Below are 20149 nucleotides of genomic sequence, written 5' to 3'. Positions count from 1 at the left end.
GATAGCATACTACAGTCCATAGTGTTAGAGGCACCGCTGTAATGGCAGCAGAGAGCTGTGTGCCATATGCAGGTGGCAACAGCTGTCCTTTCTTCCGCTCAGGAGGAAGCTGCTCTCAGAAGGAATAAATCTTTTATTTGGTTTGTTGTATTTTTAACTGAGGGCTCCTGGTCACGCAACAAAGGCCTGCTTTCCATCCCCTACGCTCCCATGCTTTTTTTTTTTTTACCTTTTCGAAGGACCACGACATGTATTAATTGAAACTGCCATAGACATGGAGGCATGATCCCATTTTGAATGATAAGAAACCAGTAGAGAAACAACATCTTGGGGGGGGGGATCCTTTGATATATTTATCTGATGCCTGAGATTATAATCTTTATGTTTTATTTTTTAAAGTCTCGTGTTCATTTGTAAATTTTACCCACTAAGTTTGCAGCTTACGAAACCTCATGTCCTGAAAACCTGTATTCCTCTGACGTTATGATGTACTTGAATTTAGGGGGGCAGACAGCCACACCCAAACATAACCTAAAAAGCTCATCCCATTAGCTCATTCTTACCTCATCTCCCCTCTTTGTTACCAAGGGACTATGAGTAAGATGCAGCTCGACACACAGAGACAGGCAAATGCAGCAGGTTCCTTTTTTGCCTCTAGAGTGCTACAGATCATTTCAGTCCTCGTGTTTGTGTGGCGGTGGTGGGGCTTAACTCTATAAGCGTCCACAGAAGTCAAAATAGTGACTCACACAAGGTGATTGGACAGTTTTACCAGATGAGGTAGACAGAGCGAAGACAGGATGAGAGGACCAGAAAACAATGGAAGATTAGTCAGGCTGCTGAAACAAAGATGCTCTTACTCAAAATCCCATCAACCATCGACCTTCACAGTGACCCTGGATATATGATAGGAAGCTGTTTGTGAGCGTGTTTGTGTACGTGCGAGTGTGTGTGCATTTCTGGGACTCGGGGGACAGCAGTGAGACTGGATGCAGATGTCTGTTTCCTGCAATCTGACACCATCGACAGAGCGACAGAGCTGGGGGTAAAACCAGGATTGGTACAAATATGCACAATTTTATGCACAGTAACAACTGATGCATAACAAGCTGCCAACACTTAGACAAAATGCCTGTAACTTAGCATACTCATATCAAATTATATGCAATGTATGCGATCAGAAAGTTCCAGGAATCAAAAACCATCCTGATTTAAATTTGTCTGATCGCTCCATCAAGATGATCTTTTCTTATACCTCCAAGTGAGGCTATGTTTAGATCACTTCTTGGAAGTTATGACTATTTGCACTGTGCAAAAGCTGAGATCATTAATAGACATTACAAAAGAAATTGCAAGCAAACAAATATCATTCACATTTGATGATGACATGATGAATATCAGAGCAATCATGACTGTTTGCTTCTCTCCATGAATGACATGACATAAATGCAGTGGTTACTTTGTGTGTACTTTCCTCAAAAAGTAACTACTCCTTTTATTTACCTGAACTGCAGAAGGTGTCTGTCCCCTTTTTTATTTTTATCCACTTATCCAGTTGTTGAAGTGCAGTGCTAACCACTGCACCACCACACCACCCCAGACTGGTTTCCATGGTTGAGAAAAATAATTTCACAACACATAACCCAGTCAAAAACACTCAAGGAGGTAGTGTATATCATTGTCAAGGTCTACAGTCAAGAGACTACTTTGTGATGATTACATTCAAGAACAGGAAGGTCACTTTGTTAGAAAACATCAAAAAGAGCCAGCACCACTGTGAAAACATGATGAAAACTGAGATGAACTTGTACTGGAATGATGAGAAGAGTAAAGCATAGAGAGTTCATGATCTGCAGCATGCTACATCATCTGTCGAACACAGTGGAGGTAATGTCATTGCATGGATTTGTATGGCCGCCAGTAAGACCATGACGCGAGTGTTTACTGATGCCGGGACTTCTGATAGAAGTAGCAGGATAAATTGTGAACAGCTATACTCTCTGCTCATGTACAGACAAGTATTGGAGATAAGACAGTTTCACATTTTAAATGGAAAGTGACCCAAAGCATGCTGCAAAAACAACCCAAGAGTTTCTCAGGAAAGGGAAATTCTCCAGATATTGTTTGATTGACACATATATACAAACCTACCTGTATATGCCACTATACACACAACTGGAGATAAGTTATCTGAATTTCAGGAGCGAGATCACGCTTCCAAACACGCCCTGTCCGGGTCTTATCCAAATGTGATCTCCCAGTTCTACAAGCTGGTCGTTCTCATTTTCGTGCCCCACCCTCCCTCCTTTTTTAAAATTCCTGCACTTCTCATTAGTACAGGGGGATCTGCCTCTGAGACCTTCCCCAATCTGCAGTTCAATTCACGTTTAAGCCATTCACCTTTATCTACTGAAAAACGCAGCCAAACCTAAAATGAGGACGTGGGCCCAGCTAGTGAATGGGATATACACTTGGTGGCCGTAGCGCAGGCTATCTACTAATCGAAAGACTGGTGGTTTGATCCTCGGCTGCTCTAGTCTCCCTGACAAAGTGCCCATGCCTTGAGCAAGATACTGAATCTCAAGTTGTTCTCCATTGTGTTCATCAGAGTGTGAATGTTAGATAGAAAGCAGATGTAGAAAAAAGTGCTTGAATGACTAATTGTAAATGGATGAATGAGGCAAGGTATAAAATGAGGTATAAAATGCTTTGAGTGCTCGAGTAGAAAAACGCTATATAAGAACCAGTCCACTCCAGTCCTATGAACTTTTGCTACTACTGTTAATAAAAAAAAAATAATAATTATAATTATTATAATTATAATAATAATGCTATTATAATTGCTATTATATAATTGCTAATAATGCTATTATAAATTACCAAAAAACATCCCTATACAACATGCTGTAATATTTCCCAGTTCACAGAGGTACACTTTAGTGTCCTTCAACGGCATCAAATTCATTTTTAAAAATTGAAAACTGTGAAAGTAGTTGGGTGGTGGCTTTAGCAGTGTAATTTAGCCATATTGACTTTAAATTAATTTGAAATGAGCTACAAATTGATGGCTGGGATTTTAGCTACTCATCCCTCCCACCCCTGCCAGGCGGGGCCTCTGCCTCCTCTGTCCGTTGACTCTCTCAGCCTTTCTTTTCTGTGTGATAACAATCAGCAAATATGAAAAGTAAATTCTGGAGGAAATGTTGGCAAATGGGTTTTGGGTAGATTGTGAATGAATATTTAATTTACTCATAAAGCAGGGGTTTAGTACATTAATGGCTTTTCCACTGCTGTCACTCGATTTGACTCCTTCCTCCTCCTCCTTTTCCCACCCAGATTAGGATGGTGACACCGTCTGCTATCTGGCCTGCTGATTGGTTCTCTTAATGAACTTATTTATACTGATCAGAATATTGTAGATTCGTTTTTTTTATTGGGAGGAGGGGGTACATTGTTGGAGTAATATTATAAGCCTGTTTATTACACACACACATATGTGTGTGTATATATATATATATATATATATATATATATATGTGTGTGTAATATTCAAGAGAGACTAATCGAAACTAATAAAAAGAGAATCTAATAAAGGCATTTATATAGAAACGCAGCGGTTCATCTTTTAGTCAGAATATCAATTTTACATTTTGTTTGAAGTCTTTGCAAAATTGCTTCTTTCCACTTATGGGCGTAAAGATCGAATATTGAAGAACAGAAGCACTGACCCAGGCTTACTGCTAAAGTTGCCTATAAAAATAAAAAGTTAATTATGGTCTCCTATAACACAGTTTTAAGTCAATGTGTGACTCTGGTCTCTTGGTCTGTCTCTGTGTTGTTTACTGTGCTGCTGGCCACAGAGCCCCAGAGTCCACAATGGCTGGCTGGACATGATGACAGCTGGAGTGGCCGTCACCTCTGGCTCCCAACTGTTTTCTTGTTTTCTGACCTAATAACACTTAAACTGGCATTCAGTCTGGATTCACCTGCGGTAAACAATGTGTGGATTTGAGGCTGACGGGTTTCTTTCCAAATAATAATTTCTCCTTCTTGGATTTTTATTCAAACGTGCACTCCATCAGTCATCAGGTCGGTGTAATTAGTATCTGTTAAGCTGTCAGCCATAAAAGGTATAATTTCATTGCAGTCAAATATCAAAAGATTTTTTTTTAAGGATGAAATCAATCACTTAGTCAGAAACAAATATTTAATGTATTTGATTCATCAGACATTATGGCAGTGAGGGGGCAGTGAGGCTGGGATGGCTTCAGCCAGGGTGTGATCCCCCAGCTCTTGGCTATGTTTGATGAAGATTAATTCAATCCTATTTTCTGCCTTGAAATGCTTTTGCTAATGTGATTCTGTCTGTCTTGCTCCCTTTTCACTGTGCGTATGTTTGTGTGTGTGTGTGTGTGTGTGTCTCCTAAGCACGTTATTCATGTTGAGGACTAACAAAAGCAGCAGGAAGATAAAGCAGTGGTAGTGTGTTGTAATTCTCTACCACAGATTCAGTATCTGTATATACGTACTGGCAGGCTGAACGGCGCTTACACTTTGAATTTGGTGGTTACAGATTGAGTAAGAGTGTGTGTGTGTGTGTGTGTGTGTGTGTGTGTGTGTGTGTGTGTGTGTGTGTGTGTGTGTGTGTGTGTGTGTGTGTGTGTTCGTAGGAGAGTATAAGAATGGATGGGCTGAGTATGAGAATAGATTTTAAAATGTTATCAGGGTTTAAAGTGCCTCGGCACTCTGCATGTTGTGCGCACATATGTCTGATTTTCTACAGCTGTACCATAATCTTAATAAAATCTGAAACATTTTTTAAATGCCACTTCAGCAGTCACTCCACCACAGTTTCACTTGCAGGGATTTCTAGGGCCAGTAGAGGGTGCTACACAATCCCAGTGATAATTGAATCAACCTCTCTGCTAATGCATAAACTTCCGTTTTAAGAAACTTAAGACGAGACATTTCTGCATTTGTTTTTTTACTTCCTGGTAATTCAACTTCTACATGCGTGTCTGTTTCACATTTGCGTGTCTATTTCACACGTGTCCATGGACGTCATAATGCAGAGCTTGAGCTGGACCGTGTAAATCTAACAATATACGTCCAAGCAGACAAAATAAGAAAGAAAAATATATAATTTTTTAAAAAGAGAAAAAAAGAAATAAAAATAATGTGGTCTGTTGCTGTCCAGCAGCAATTTTAAGAATAAGAGGTGTCAGTGTTTCTCTGTGATCTCTTAAGGTGGTAGCAACAGCCCTGTGCATGTGGATGTCTGTAGACGGTAGGGGCTCTGTGTGTGTGTGTGTGTGTGTGTGTGCGTGTGTGCGTGTGTTTGTGATCTCAGCTTGTCTATGACTCATGATGTCACAGTGACCTCTACCGCATACGTGGTCTCCCATCACAACAACTGTACCTCTTTCACACAGCACTACAGCCACATGTGCATTCACATGTAACATGAATATTTACACTGCTCCATGTTCTGTATGGGAATGTGAGTGTGGCATGAGTGACATTTTACTCAAGGCTTCATAAGTAAATAAATCTACCTGTAAAACAACCTGCATGCCTCCACCCTCTCATATTATCACATTTCAGCATCTTTTTTTGTCAGACCACTAAGAAAATACTTCTCAGCTTTCTCGCGATGGTTCAGTCTCACTAAAGTAAATAGAGGACTGTAACCTCCTTGCAACTAGGAAATATCTGTGTATCTGCAAGTTGCAGAGACCAGCTGATTTCCATCTACTGCTTTTGTCATCTTTTGATTACAAGGCAGTTGCACGGGCAAACTGTCTCCAAACAATCACAGTCTGATCTGGACTGCAGTTACGCTCAGGCTGATTTGTGAAAGTTTGCAATTAATTACTGTCTGATTTATAAATGCAGAGTGTCGACATGTTGGCTCTGAGTAGGTCTGTGCCAGTGAGCATAACTCATCTGCAGCGTGTCTTTCTGTAATGAGGGACTCGACGCAACTGGTTGCCAACTGTCTGCACTGTGGTTATACTCCGATTTAAAAGCAAGATTGTTAAGCACCTGTTTTATGTTGCAGTTAAATAACCGTCCTGCAGTAACTACATCAATACTTATGGAGGTTCTGAATGTAATTGGTTAATATGAATGTCAATTTCTGCCTATGTAGACGGCACTAGATTTGCGATTTTCACTTATTTATCAGTTAATTGCAGCGTTATCACAAACCGATTGTATGAAATTGCTGTTTGACCCCATTCAGTTGCAGACTGACTCGGTCTTATTGCTGTTTTATTGTCATCTCAATGCATCAAAGTTGCTTTGAAAATGAAACTGGCTGCGAGTGGTCACAGATCTGGTCCCCGTCTTCAACGCAATCATGAGGAAATGAGATTGCAACTTCACTCTACACAGTTGCAGGAATTTTAGTCATGTCACCATCTCCATCCTCCGTCTTCCCTGTTTTTTTTTTTCCTTTAATATTTTTTTTTAGCACAACCTTATTACAAACCACTGATACCCACATTTTGTCTACATAAAATTTCTCAAAGCACATTCTCATCGTTATCTTCATCCCACCACTTGTATCGAACATTTTGGGTAAATTTTATAGAATTAAAAAACTGAGTAGTGTGACTCACTGCATTCTTGATTGTCAATACAGTGGCAGATGAAATGCACTCAGTGGACCTCTTTCCACTTGTATTGTATATTATAAGTCACTCTGAGTAAGAACATCTGCTAAATACTAAAATAAGTGTTTAGTAGGCCTATCAGAGAGTTCCACTCCAGGCAGTGCTGTATTTGAAGAGAGAAGGACTCCAAGTATGTTGAGAGTCTCTTTGCTTATCCCTCTCAGCAACTGGTTAGTGTGGTGAGAGAGCCATACCGTCTCTCTCACTCTCTCATGCACGTTTATGCATACACACGAATGCGTTGTGTGTGTGTGTGTGTGTGTGTGTGTGTGTGTGTGTGTGTGTGTGTGTGTGTGTGTGCATACTTTCCTAAAATGTGAAGATCTTTCCCGTGGGGACTAGTGGATGAGGAGGGCTGAGGTGTTGATTACTGCAGTGCTTGACAGTCAAGTGTACATGTCTGTGATTTTGTGTGTGTGTGTGTGTGTGTGTGTGTGTGTGTGTGTGTGGGAGGCCAGCAGGTTAAAGAGAGGGGTAGCCAGCTAGCACCCCCCTAATACTCCTTCTCACCTGCCGAAGTCGTCAAGTGTAAAATTGCGCACTCTTTCAAACGCACTCCATTGAAACCGAGGAGATCACACTTCCACGTGCACCCACTCACACACATGCACACGCTGCTTTGGGAAACAAGTTTGAAAAAAAGACAAGTTTGGTTTTGCAAACTTGTAGATTGCAAATAGACTGCAAACTCAACAATGGTTTGAGTAGTGTCTCAAACCATTTTTGAGACATCACAGTACTCTTAAAATACAACTACAAACACAGCCACACATGTTAACAAACGTCGATACAGAATTACCCACAGAGCGTCAAAAAATGACAAATAATAACTTTAGTAAATAATCTTATTTTACCATCAACTGTGAAAGCTGTTAAACTCAGCAAACTAATTTGGCAAATTTGAGCATCTCTGCAGGGTTTATAAATGAGAACTGTGATTGATTATTTCATGACATTTGACTTCTTTTATTCTCTCCTTTTCTTCCAGCAACAAAGGCGTCTAGACCTGTTAACCATCACCAACTCTGGTAGGTGCCTGAATTTCTGTGCTTGGATTTCATTGTCACCCACAATCCAACCACCGCAGGACAAAAAACACAACACTAAAAGCATTCTCTGATGCACACTCAGTATTTTATCTGTTTCATAATCTGGTTTGATATTGACTTTTCCAAAAAACATAATAAAGCAAAAATATTTCGCTCATACCCCACTATAACTGCTTAAATGGTTACTGCTTGAACAGCTGAGCAGTTGAAACGCAGCGATAAAACTGTTTGTGTTGTCAAAAACTGTGTTGCAGAACCACTGCTGATTTTATGGCTGCTTGTCAGTTATTTGAGCGTGTGTTAAGGGATCCTGTCTCATGGTGTGATGATTTAAATGTCCAGTAACTAAAGCTTTCCACCTTGGGATTAAATGGAAGTCATGATTTCAGCTGTAGTGAGAGCAGTCACAAGTGCAAGCATGTTCCCTAAACAGATTTTCAGAGTATATAGAAGCATGTTTGTGTGTGTGTGTGTGTTTTGTCATTTTGAATGTCTAGCAGAATCGTTTAACATGTTTTATTGTTCAAAAAGTATATTCTCTCTCTCTCTCTATCTAAAATGCTGCATTTCATGCCCTATCTCTTTAAAGCCCCCATCATGAAAAGCACCGTCTGCTTTGATTTTTCAGCTTGCACAGAGAAAACAAGACCAAAAAAACACTGGTTATGCACCACAACTCAAGGTCCTGAATATAATGACAGCCTTAGAAAAGATGCCAGTTACTAACATTTGAAGCACAATCAGATCCAGAGCCACAGACTTCTGCAGAAGTTTCTACATAGTTACAACTTATATTTGGATGTGTAATGTCAAAAAATTAAAAACTCAGGTAAGTTATGTTGCACTGAAGCATAAAATGTGACCCACACCCATTCCTTCTTTACTGGTCTCTTCTCCAAGTTTATACAGTTTCTGTATGCCACCCAGTATTATGACATTTATTAGTAATAATAATGTAACAGGAAACAAATCTAAGCAGGATATGAGTCATACAAATCCATCCTTCCATTCTCTTCCAATTATCTTTATCAGGGTAGCAGGGGGCCTGGAACTTATCCCAGTTACGATGGGGTGAGACGTGGGGTACACGCTGGACAGGTCACCAGTCAGAGGCAGGGTAAAACAGAGAGACAGACAACCATTCGCACTCACAATCACACCTATGGGTAATTTAGAGTTATCTTAACTCCATTAATTAGTGGAGTCTGTCAATCCTATCTCCTGACTTGCATACAAGACCCACTCCACCCTTCTCCAGCTGAGAATCACTGTATAACAAATGTATATGTAATAAACTAAAATCCTAATTCTGATGAGTGAAAACAGTGTCCATCAAAATGCTGCAGAAATAGACAGTTTGCAGACATCTTGCCTGCTCACTTTTCACCTTGCTTCTTTACAACTTTCTGTCTTGTGTTCACACTTCTGCTTTGCTCATACCTGAGACATTTTAAACATAGAGTTAGTAGAAACAGCTCTGAGTAAATAAAAGTGGCAGACTGAGAGGCAGTGGGAAATACTCTGTGTATGTTGCATGTTTAGGTTGTCTTGTATATCCCTGTAACTCTGGTTAACGTCTAAAATCCTTGCAGAAGCACAACTACAATGATTTGTGCTCATTCTCATGCACTCCTCCTCCTCCTCCTCAGTCCACATCACTGAACCAAATATGCACAAATCCTGCTACAACATCGTAGATTGTATTGGCGCTGATAATAAACAGACAACCAGGAGCAAGCAACTTTAAAATACAAATGATTTTAATATATTCATTATGTAAATGCTGATTTTCATTCAATAGTAGCTTTTAAAACTGAGTAGGTGAAAAACAGGATTTTTGTTGTTCATCTGAAAATTTCAGCATCTTATAAGAATTTAACATTTTCTGTCAGTTTCTCTTTGAGAGGATAATTTGTTTGTGAACAGTTTGTTGGTGGATTTCGTCTCCTTTTGAGCTGACACGAGGCACATAATGTGCGTACGTTTTCTGCAAACTAGTTGGAATTACATCCACCATGTAGCTAAAACTCATAACATGTGGTTATGCACACATATGGTGCTCCAAGTTTGACTCGATGTGGAAACGTATCACGAAGTAGTTGCGATGTTAGAAATCTATGCCAGTCTCTCAGAAAAGCAGCTGTGTGAACAAGGGATTTACTCAGATGGAGAGCAACGGGGGAAAAAAATTCAAAAAACAGGGGAGGAGAAACAGATGGTGACGGCATGAGAATACAGAGACCCATATGTCTAAGGTATCTGGATGATCTAATATGCTTTGATTAGAATAATGCATATGTGAAGCTCATGGAGACCCGGTTAATTTAGCAGGTTTGCTTTGCAGCTGTTGCTCAGGCCTTGAGTTTAGGCGCAACCCACCCATGGCTTCCACAGTTTGACAGAGAGCAGCCGCACAGAAAGAAAAGGTGGGGAAGTTGAGGAAGAGTGTAAGAAAGATTTTCGAGCGTCACTTTGCGTGGTCGAGTGAGAGAGAAAGGCATCACGCGCCGTCCGGACATCGAATGTTTAGAGCTGAGATGTGATATAGCACATCAAAAACACATTTGATTAAATGCAGTGCTAGACGTTGTCAGCGTATTTACAAATGCATTTCTTCATCCCACTATTGCGTCTCAAAAGGATGTATACATTTCCATGTACATTAGTTTGTAGTGAATGAATGTAGCCCGCTTTGAAGAATATCAGAGCAAGGTAGGTAAGGAAAACAATCTGTCTTGGAATATATTTTTTATGGATGGTTTATGATTTACCTCAGTTTGTGCAAAAAAGAGAGAAGCACTGATTCTTCAACATTGTCGTCCTCTTTCGTCTTCAGTAAACGCTGGTCATTGCAGGTCTTGTTCTTGTCTCTTCTGCCTTTTGAGCACAGCTATTGTCAGGCCCCTGAAAGAATTCTGGTTAACTGTTTTGTTTGTGTACGCTTTTGGTCAGAGGTGAAAAGGATCTTCAGCTTGTGTTGTTATGAAACATAGAACAGCTCCTTGAAGCATGTTGTTACCTTCAAATATCACCTCTAAGAATGGGAAGATGTTTGCACAGTGGCTTTCTCTCTGTCTTTTTGTCCTAATGATAACAGTGTTTGTGTTACTACCGTGGGTGCAAGTGAGCAAAAACAACAGCGTTTTTAAAGGGAAGCACTGCTCAGCAAGACGTTTGATAGCTAAATCTTTAATCCTCAGGTGTGATGTCCTTATGTTAACTGCAGTGGATCTTATCTGGTTAACCGGGTATCTGGTGTCAAAAAACAAAATTGTAGTACAATCATTGTAATCATTCTAATAGTATGACAATGATAGGCTGTTTAGTGTAAGCTATACTTGTTATTTAGCACTATTGTTGTCCAGTTTGAGTCCATGTTGGACTGGTGCAGAGCAGGCAGTGGTCTTCATGGCCACTCTCAGGGCCCCAGTATAACCGCTGCTTTGATTGCTTCGCCCTCACCACAGATCTTGTATTAGCGCCTACGGCACAAGAAGAAGTCACAACAGGAGGGTTTTTCGTTTTCCAGAAAGTCTCATCTTTCCAAACTGTTGGAACGCCTTCCACTGTATAATCTTTGAATCTCTGACTTCCTGTACTGATATGTCATTGAAATGGTGAAAAAAACCGAGTCAGTTGTACACTTGTGTCTTAAACTTGGATGTGGCTACAGCATGTGTGCTTCTCGAGAGGTGCGCAACCTGATGAACTGCCACCAGAGCGATGTCACTTTGTCGTGTTGTGCTATTCACCATGGGGAGAACGTTGAGCATAATGGGGCCTTTGGATTATCAAACTGTAGTGCAGGCCGTGGTGATGAGGGGGGGAATAACCATGTGAAAAATGTGAAAAAAACAAGAGTTAATTAGTGAAATTGAATTGATGATATGCACCTTTTTTTTTTTGTTAATAGTTAAATTCAACACAGATCCTTTTTTTATTGTTAATGTTTGATAAAAACTGTCAACGTTTTTTCTTCTTCTGGAGTTGGACATGTCAGAAAAAGTGTGAAAACCACTGAGTGAGATCAACGGTAGCAGCTGTCAGTTTAAATTTAGGCTGATGATGCTGTTTAGTTTCCTGCATTCACACTGGCTAAGGCCAGGAACACAGTTATGATAGCACACATGCAGTAACATCTGTTTACATCTCGTTACATTAAATGGTCTAAATCAACAAAGAGTAGTAAACCTAAGAAACACAAAGAAAATAACTTTACTACATGATTTATTTTGAAGTGTTTCTTTTCACCGTGCTGCACTGCCACGCCCGTTCTTAGAGTTCTCCCACGTGTTAAGTCCCACTTTTACACCTGATTAATACTCTAATGACTCTGTAATTGTCTTACATTATGCCAAGTAGATTTATGGCCTCTTTCTGTTTCACATTCTGAGATCTGTTCAGAGATTTGTATCATCGTTCTTGCAATGATCACCGTCAGTAACCCTATTTGTGCTTGGGTATGACTCAGCAGACCTTTGTATCATAAATAGATATGAGTGAGTCACAGCACTCTCATGACCAAACATTTCCTACCTGTTTGGGTAATTGTGCTATCATAGCTCTTAGCTTCTGATAGTCAAAATGGAAACTTAGGTAACACTGATTTTTATTCCATAGAAGCGTAATGGAAATGTCCATTAGTGATTTTTTTAGGGCTTGGATATTGCTGATTACTCATGTCTGAAATCGGGGACAAATTTTGGTCTTTATATTCTTTGGTTCCTTCAGAGGTTGACCTAAATGGAGAGCAGAACAGCTTTCTACTGTCTTGGAAGTGCAAATATTAACAAAGCATAAAAAAAGAGAAATCCCAAAATTAATACAAAGCACAAGAATAAATTCAGATGAACAGAGGAGCACAACAGACGAAGGAAAAGAGGAAGACGCTAAGTAATCAAGATGCTCAGCAAGACAGGAAGTAAGAACATCAAGTAAATACCAAAACAAGAAGATCCACACTAACTAAACATGATACAGGGACAGTAGGAAACAGGAGCACAAAGAAGAAATGCAAACATGGAAACACTGGGGAGACTAGAGTAATAATGAAATCAAGAAGGCAAAGTCATGAACCAAAAGTCCAGGACTGTGACAATTTTTTTCTTCTTCTGATCTGTTGCAATCTAATTCAGTTACTGCATCAAGGCGCTATCAGTTAACAGGCAGAGTTGTGAACTACTACACTTTGGAGCCGGTATGTGACACAAATCCCTTTGGGGTTGGATTAGGAAGCGCATCCAGAGTAAAAGTCTGACATGTCAAACATGTGGCTCCACATATTTGAATGCTTTAACACAATTTCATTTTTTTTGATTTGTTTACCACTATGCAGCTTAAAGTTTTAGTTCTACATGACGACCTAAAGGTTTGCACCAGATAGCACTGCCTAATAACTGCTGGGCAACGTGTTTTTTTTTTTACAGCTATAAAATGTTTTCTGTTGCTACATAGTTAATCTAAGGCGATAACGAGGTGTCCTGTTAAAATGACACTTGCTTATTTAATTTACATTAAAGCTGCTTGAAACTCGCCACCTCCTTCTTAGCTCTAGCTTACAGTAATGTGCACAGCAGGAGTGCCTTCCTTCAGGGTTTAGTCTACACCCACAGAGGGACCCTCTACAGACTGAAATAGCTTTCAATTATTTCTTACTGAAAGGATTCCTTCTCTGACCAGTGTAGAGCTCAGTGTGCTGTGCAAATTAATGCAGGTCATTATTCAGGTTGTTGTTATGAGTGGCCTTGAAGGGAAGTCTATTATATCCTTAACTTGGCAGACATATTTTATCATGCCCTGCTGCTTATTACTATTCACAGTAGGTGAGCAGATGTGCACATTTACACACACAGACACACACACCGTGGATGTGTGAAGGTTATTATGATGGCTGTATGAAGAGCAAGTGAAGCTTTCAGATGAGTGATTCTGATAGGGAAACACAGGCAGGACACTCTCTCCTTCCCCCTGCAGATTAAAGGAGTTTCCGCTCCTTTGCTCCTTTTCTCCTCGTCCACCAACCACCTGCCTCCCTGTTTGCCGTTGACGCTTCGTCCTCTGCTCGTTTGACTTAACGGCACTCGTTATCTGCAGCGATTTATTAGTAACCTTATTTTATCACAGTGGCATTGTTGTGAAACATTTGTCCGTTCTTTCTGCATCCTTTTCCTCCTTTCCTTGTGGTTTTATTTACTTTGCCTCATCTTGCTTCATAGCGTGAAGAGGAGGAATCACAGGGTATAAATAAACTAATAGTCTCAAGTGGCTTCATAACGTACTGTGTGTAAAGGAAAAGAAAAAAGAAAAGAAAAGATTTGATGAGGATTCTGCCCCTGCCGCTCTGTTAGCTTCTGTCTCTAATGATGTTCATTAGCCACTCTGAAGAGTGACTCACACTAAAACACATATTCACACATAATAAATAAATCTAACTGAGAGCTAAAGTGACACCGCAGCTTCCAGGTTTTGTCCCGAAAGTAAGAAAATCTCATTCAAAGCGCCTCTGACGGCATGTTCATATATTTACATGAATAATAGATTTTTTTTAAATGATCTAATATAGTATATTCAATATTTATGTCTGCACTGGGCTTCAATAAACACTCCTTCCTATTCTGGAAGCCCCCAAACTGATGTTAGCATACTACACGTCACAGCCCGACAGAGCGGAGGAGTTGCAGCCTTTCTTTGTAGACCCTGGAGATTAACATCCAAAAGTTTTAGTAATCAAAGTACCTTCTCTACCACTCTTTTAGTGGAGCTTTATGTCTTTCTGTGCTCACAAAGAAATCCTCCTTAACTTGTGGATGACATGGCGTCTTAGACTGTAAACCCCGGGACTTCAGAAAGACCACTGCAAGAAATGCTGACTGAGAGATTGTATTGATTAGTGAATAGCTCGTTAGTCGTTTCTGAGGCTACCCTGACAAAAGCCTGCTCGAGTGTGTATATATATATATATATATATACACTTTATATATACTTTATATGGTATATTCAGGTCCTATATACAGATATTTAGGAAAGCCAAAACAAAACACTCAATATCTGATCCCTCCATCTTTCTCATTTCACACACACTCCCACACACAGACCCACTCAAACCTCACTCGGCCTTCTTTAATTGGACACTTGAGCGGCGCACGACTGCATCTGGCTCCTGTTGAACACAGCCTGACCTTTCAGACTGCTGACCTTTCCAGCCCCACCACAACTAAATAATGATTAGTCCTGGCAACTGTTCCACCACAGCAGCAGCCAGGTACGTACACACACATTAACGCATAATGCACGCACACACGAACAGGCACAAGAGCGAACAACAGCAGCAACACCTGCATTAAAGGCTTTGTCTTTTAACAGTGAGAAAATGGGGTGCAGGCATTGATTTGAGAGGCCATTGTCATTCTTTTGGCTTATCGATTAGATTGTCCTTTTCCATATCTGCAGTCAGCACCCAATAATGTGTTGTTCTAAATTAACTCTGCTTGCCTCTGTTTAGTTTCTCCTTTCCCCTTTATGCACTCTCAGCATTACAGTGGAAAAAAGGTCAATCATATTCATGAGATCTGGGCCGATTTGAGAGGAGGGTGTCTGAGTGCGTGCGTGTTCTCATGCGCACACTTTTGGGTTTGTGCACAGAAGCGTGCAGCGTGTGTGTCTAACGCAATGAGGCAGCGTGGCAGATCTCTCTTCTGACTTTCTTTTCTTTCAGTCTATCACTTCTCCCTTTGTATCTCCATTTTCCTGCTGTTTCTGTCAGAACAGAATAGAAATGTTCTTCATTAGAGTCCGTCTTTTTACAGATATTCTTTGTGTTCTGTGCTTTGCTTTCACCAGACGAAACCACAGTATATATCTCTTAGGTCAAAGGTCACATTTTGAACACTGAGTGTGTGAATCTTTCATTACAGATATGTATAGCTACAGGTCGACTATTGTAGCGTGGGAAGCATTTTAAAGCAGTGGTATGCATATGGTGCGTAGTATTAAAATTCTAAATATTATTGCATCTTGGTTAAAGAGGCACATCATTTTTTACCCTTCGGTCGTAAAAGGCTGATGGGGTACCGTCGCCACCCCGCCGGGCGGACGCCATCCAAACAAGGCGGCGTAGGAGCTTCAAATTGGTACCACAGATGTGTCTGCTAAAAATCTCGGAAAAGTTTGAATCTCAGTGACCTCGACCTAAAGGTCAGGGTCAAAGGTCAAGTTTTATGAAAATCTTGTCAATGCGATAACTCGAGAAGGAAGTGACCCAGGATTCTCAAATTGATACCGTAGTTGTGTCTATTAAAAATCTCAGACAAGTTTGAATCTCGGTGACCTCGACCTGAAGGTCAGAGTAAGTTTTCTGAAAATGCTGTGAATGTAATGACTTGATTTTGAAATTGACACGATGGGTGTGTTTATTAGGAGGCTGACGAGTAGCGCTGGCGGTTGCTAGTATTAACTTTGTTGTTTAGATAATATGTAAAGGATCTAGAGCACGGAGGTCAAACTCATTTGATTATCTTGCTCTTAAGTAGACCAGTGAAACTCATCTTTCTGTCAATAATGTCTTAACAACATAACATAAGAGCTGAGTGAACATTATGTCTCTGTTTTTATACATAATAAATAATTAAATGCTGCTGTAATAACTCATATTATGAGAAAGAAATTACACAAAATGTCATTTAAAAAAAAAAATTTGCTTGTTTGTTTGTTTTTGTTTTTTAACTGTTGACTTACTTTTAAAAAATCCAACATTAGTGAAAAAACAGCTCATTTAATTATTTTACTATTACTTAATTATGTTGATGTAGTATAAATATCCATGTGGGAGATTTTTGTCAGTAGGAAAATGCTGTAAAATGTATTAAAAATACAGTTTATGTCCTCCTTCACATTTCCCAAAGCTGTCCAGTGGGCTGGATTGTAGTCCGTGCTCGGCTGATTCAGGCCCCCGGCCCTTATGTTTGACACCCCTAACTTAGAGGATTCAAACTAATTCATCTTATACCAATTTCAGACACAAAGCTGCTGCTTTTTCCTACATGTCAAGTTATACAGCCCTGAAGATTGCACATAACAAAAACAAGTTGATTCTGTTACTTACTGTTAATGTAGGTTATCCTGCTGTGAACTGCAGAATAAGCATTATATCCTTTAAACAGGAGGAAATGAATGAATGAATGAGAACTTCAGGTCTTTGAATTATATGTATAAAGTATTTAATATTACAGAGACGTAGGAAAAAAATGCTGAATGTTGACAAACTGTTAATTGTTGCCATCGTTGACTTGGTTGACGTTGGTCCTCTAGTGTTTCATGGATGTCTGTCTTTTTAAATATTATTTTAAAAATTCTCCTCTGTACTCTACAGTTCTAAGGTGGAAATGCTCAGCCATGTAACTCACTGCTTCTTATGCTTACAAAAACATGAACAGGTTAAAAACGTAACCTATAAATTCCCTGTATTGTTTTCCACAGACACGTACAGTCTCTACAGTGTCTCAGTATTTCAGAAAACACCAGAACACGTTGTCGGTTTCTTTGAACTGAGTTTGGGGTCAGCAAAGTATTTTTTCTCTCATTTGTACCATACAGCAGCCTGACTTTCTTCTTTATTGAACAGATAAAAGTCTCTGACCAAAACAATGCAGTGATGTATTGTGAAGTCATGCCCTTGTTGAGGTGGTTCATTTAGTTTGAATCTGATGTACTTTTCATGGCCTTCATGAAAATTGCATCTGTTGAGTTGAGCCACAGTATTAGTGTCCAAAGACTGTCTCTAAAACGTGACATCCTTGCTTTGTGAAATACAAAGAGATTATTATTTTAAGTTTATGTTGGTACAATTTCTGATTTACTTTAATGAAAAGATGTTTGTGCCAGAACAGTAATCTTTCCGTCTCTTGCAGGAAAAAAAATAATTAAAGTTAACCCGCTGGTGTGTACCAGTTTCTTTTCGCTCGGCTGTAGACTTTCATCAGCTGATCTTTATCTGTCAGACCAAATTCCCCTTTGAGTTGGGCTCAAACATAAGAAATCTGCATTTATTTATGACGTTTTTCTTTTCTACTTCCATCTTTTCATAGCCACACATCCTGGAGCTTAGAAGCAACAAAGCAATTACACTTTTGTCTTTAGCACCTTTTAGCCAAGCTCACTCTGTTTCTCTGAAATGTTAATTAGGTCTCCTTTTTTTTTCTCCAGTTGGTAACACTGTTACACTGCAAAGCTATTATGCTGTATGATGTGTTGGTCTAAGTACTTCTGAGCTACTTACACATTGCTGCCCTATCACCTGGTCCACCTACTGTAGTCTGTAGCAGCTTCGGCACTGAGAATAGTCTTTTTTGCTGACTTCAGAGGAGGAAGAAGCATTTCCAGCCAGCCTGGGTTTATTGAGAAAAGGTGAAAAAAGAACTGTGGAACAACCTGCGTGTGACCTCCTGGTTCCTGGTGTACAAACCTGAGCTGATCAAGTGTCTCGATGAGTGCAAGCTTGGCTGACTTTCAGAATGTCAAGCTGCAGAGATTTTGTTTTCAGTGGATTGGAAGTATGATTTTACACCTAGAGGGAAAAAAGGAGGAAAGAAAAAGTAGGAAAAAAGGAACCAGATTATTTATATTAAAAATACTATCTGGCTTTTGTGTAAATGAGCAGCTGTGAAAACAACACCTCCTGCCCTGATTTTATTCTTTCTCTGTGAATTTGCATATTTTATCTCCCTCCTCTTTATTATGGGGGACCTATGCTTCCATTTTGATGTGGTTTAAGAAACAAACAGTGAAAGAGATGAAGGGCGGGTGGGAGGAAAGAAGAGGGCTGCGCTGGCCGCATCATATTGAGTATTTTCCAGTTGATTTTGTTGAAGGCTTCTCAGCAGCGTACCTAAATAAGCAGCAGTATGCTAATGAATGGAGAACGAGTGTGATAATTTACCAGACAAAGAATGGAGGACTGTGAGAGAGAGGAGCCAGAGGCAGAGACAGAGGCAGGGAGAGAGTTAGGGGCAGCACGATATTGAAAATATTTTGAAATTGTTTGTCATCAAACAATTATTTAACACCTGTTTCTATATAGCCCATATGCCGGGAGGTTCTTTTTCTCAAGCTTATCCTGATAATGCTTAGAATAAATATTCGCTGTGTTACAAATACAGTAATTTCATGCACTGTTCCCACAGCCAACCATGTGTTTCATGTTTTTGCATACAGAAAAGGGGAGAGAGATGGGGGGGGGGGGGGGGGGGGTGTAGGGGCTAAACTCAGAGGACACTAAAATGACAACATAGAAGCACAGACTCTGTCCTCTTTCTAAAAGGACGATGTGACGAAGGCAGTAAACAGTCTGTGAGCAGGCTGTGGGCTCTGAGATTATTTCTTTGTCACCAGCAGAGCCACCAGTGTTGCTGAGCACTGCTGTGGAGCAAATCCTCCTAGAGAGGACTGATTGGATTTTTGTTCCAGGGAGCCTTTTGTGTTAGCAGCATAGGGACTAGATAATAGAGGTTGATGCCATTCTGTCTCTGTGTTATGGCTGGTGGAGTGAGTTTTTGCACTGTGTGTGTGTGTGTGTGTGTGTGTGTGTGTGTGTGTGTCTTTAGAGGACCTTGTCTCTCTAAACAACTACTATATTACTTTTTCCAACTTATTGCAGTTCTCCTTGCTTTAGAGCTTTCAGGATGATAAGTATTCATTTATTTAAGTTACTTTACTTTCTCTTTTAATCTATAGTTTTGACTATGACGAGGCATTAAAAGTACCGCACTGTTAAAGCAGGACATACTGCTGGTATACATACAGTAAACTGCCAAGAGACTCAATGTCTGGTTGAAGGTCATTTTCAGCCTGAGTCCTTCTGTCAGATCTATGTTTGGAGCATGTGGCACAACGGGTGTGTATGTTGAGTCCTGAATGTATAAATAAAAAAATATACATAATTTATTTCTGTAGGGGAGATTCTTTTTTAATTGCCACTCCAGACGCTGAAGTCTTTTCAATCTAGAAAGTTCCTCAGCTCATTATGTCTTTCTGCTGTTCTGTTTGTGTGTGTGTGTGTGTGTGTGTGTGTGTGACTTTGTACTGACCTCTGTTGGAGACCAAGGAACTATACAGATAGAGCTTTACTGGCCAATCATAGTCAACAAACCGCTTATAGCAGACATTCAGGAAGGGAATGGTTATGTTTAGGTTTCTCGATAATTCTGCTTAACTCTGTGTTTCTTTTTTAAAAACATGTTATTTGGAGACTGAATGGTTTTTGTTACAGGAAACATTTTACCATTTGTACCTGACCTGGTTCCTGCTCGGTGGGCTGACTGCAGTGTGCCTGTGTGTTTCAGGCCTTTCAGCGGGTGATTGCCAGATTTGTGTTGACTGTTTTCTCATCCATAAAACTAAATGTGTCTCTCAGCACCGGGAGACAAACAG

At 40.0% G+C, this 20149-nt stretch overlaps 1 protein-coding gene across 2 annotated transcripts in view; it reads left to right on the top strand.

Annotated features, from left to right (window-relative positions):
- agbl4 (AGBL carboxypeptidase 4) overlaps positions 1-20149 on the top strand; it is a 356132-nt gene that overhangs the window by 243056 nt on the left and 92927 nt on the right. For both annotated transcript variants that reach the window (XM_085447239.1, XM_085447240.1), the window contains one exon: positions 7666-7705. In XM_085447239.1, the coding sequence (XP_085303365.1) occupies positions 7666-7705 (40 nt within the window). The remainder of the gene's footprint in view (positions 1-7665; positions 7706-20149) is intronic.

Source organism: Copadichromis virginalis, linkage group LG23, assembly GCF_057382275.1.
Source record: "Copadichromis virginalis isolate Kocher_CV1m ecotype Utaka linkage group LG23, C_Virginalis_male_GT1.1, whole genome shotgun sequence".
In the NCBI taxonomy this organism is placed as follows: Eukaryota; Metazoa; Chordata; class Actinopteri; order Cichliformes; family Cichlidae; genus Copadichromis; species Copadichromis virginalis.
The sequence above is the reverse complement of the archived record's forward strand: the minus strand, read 5'-3'. Positions and strand labels throughout refer to the sequence as shown.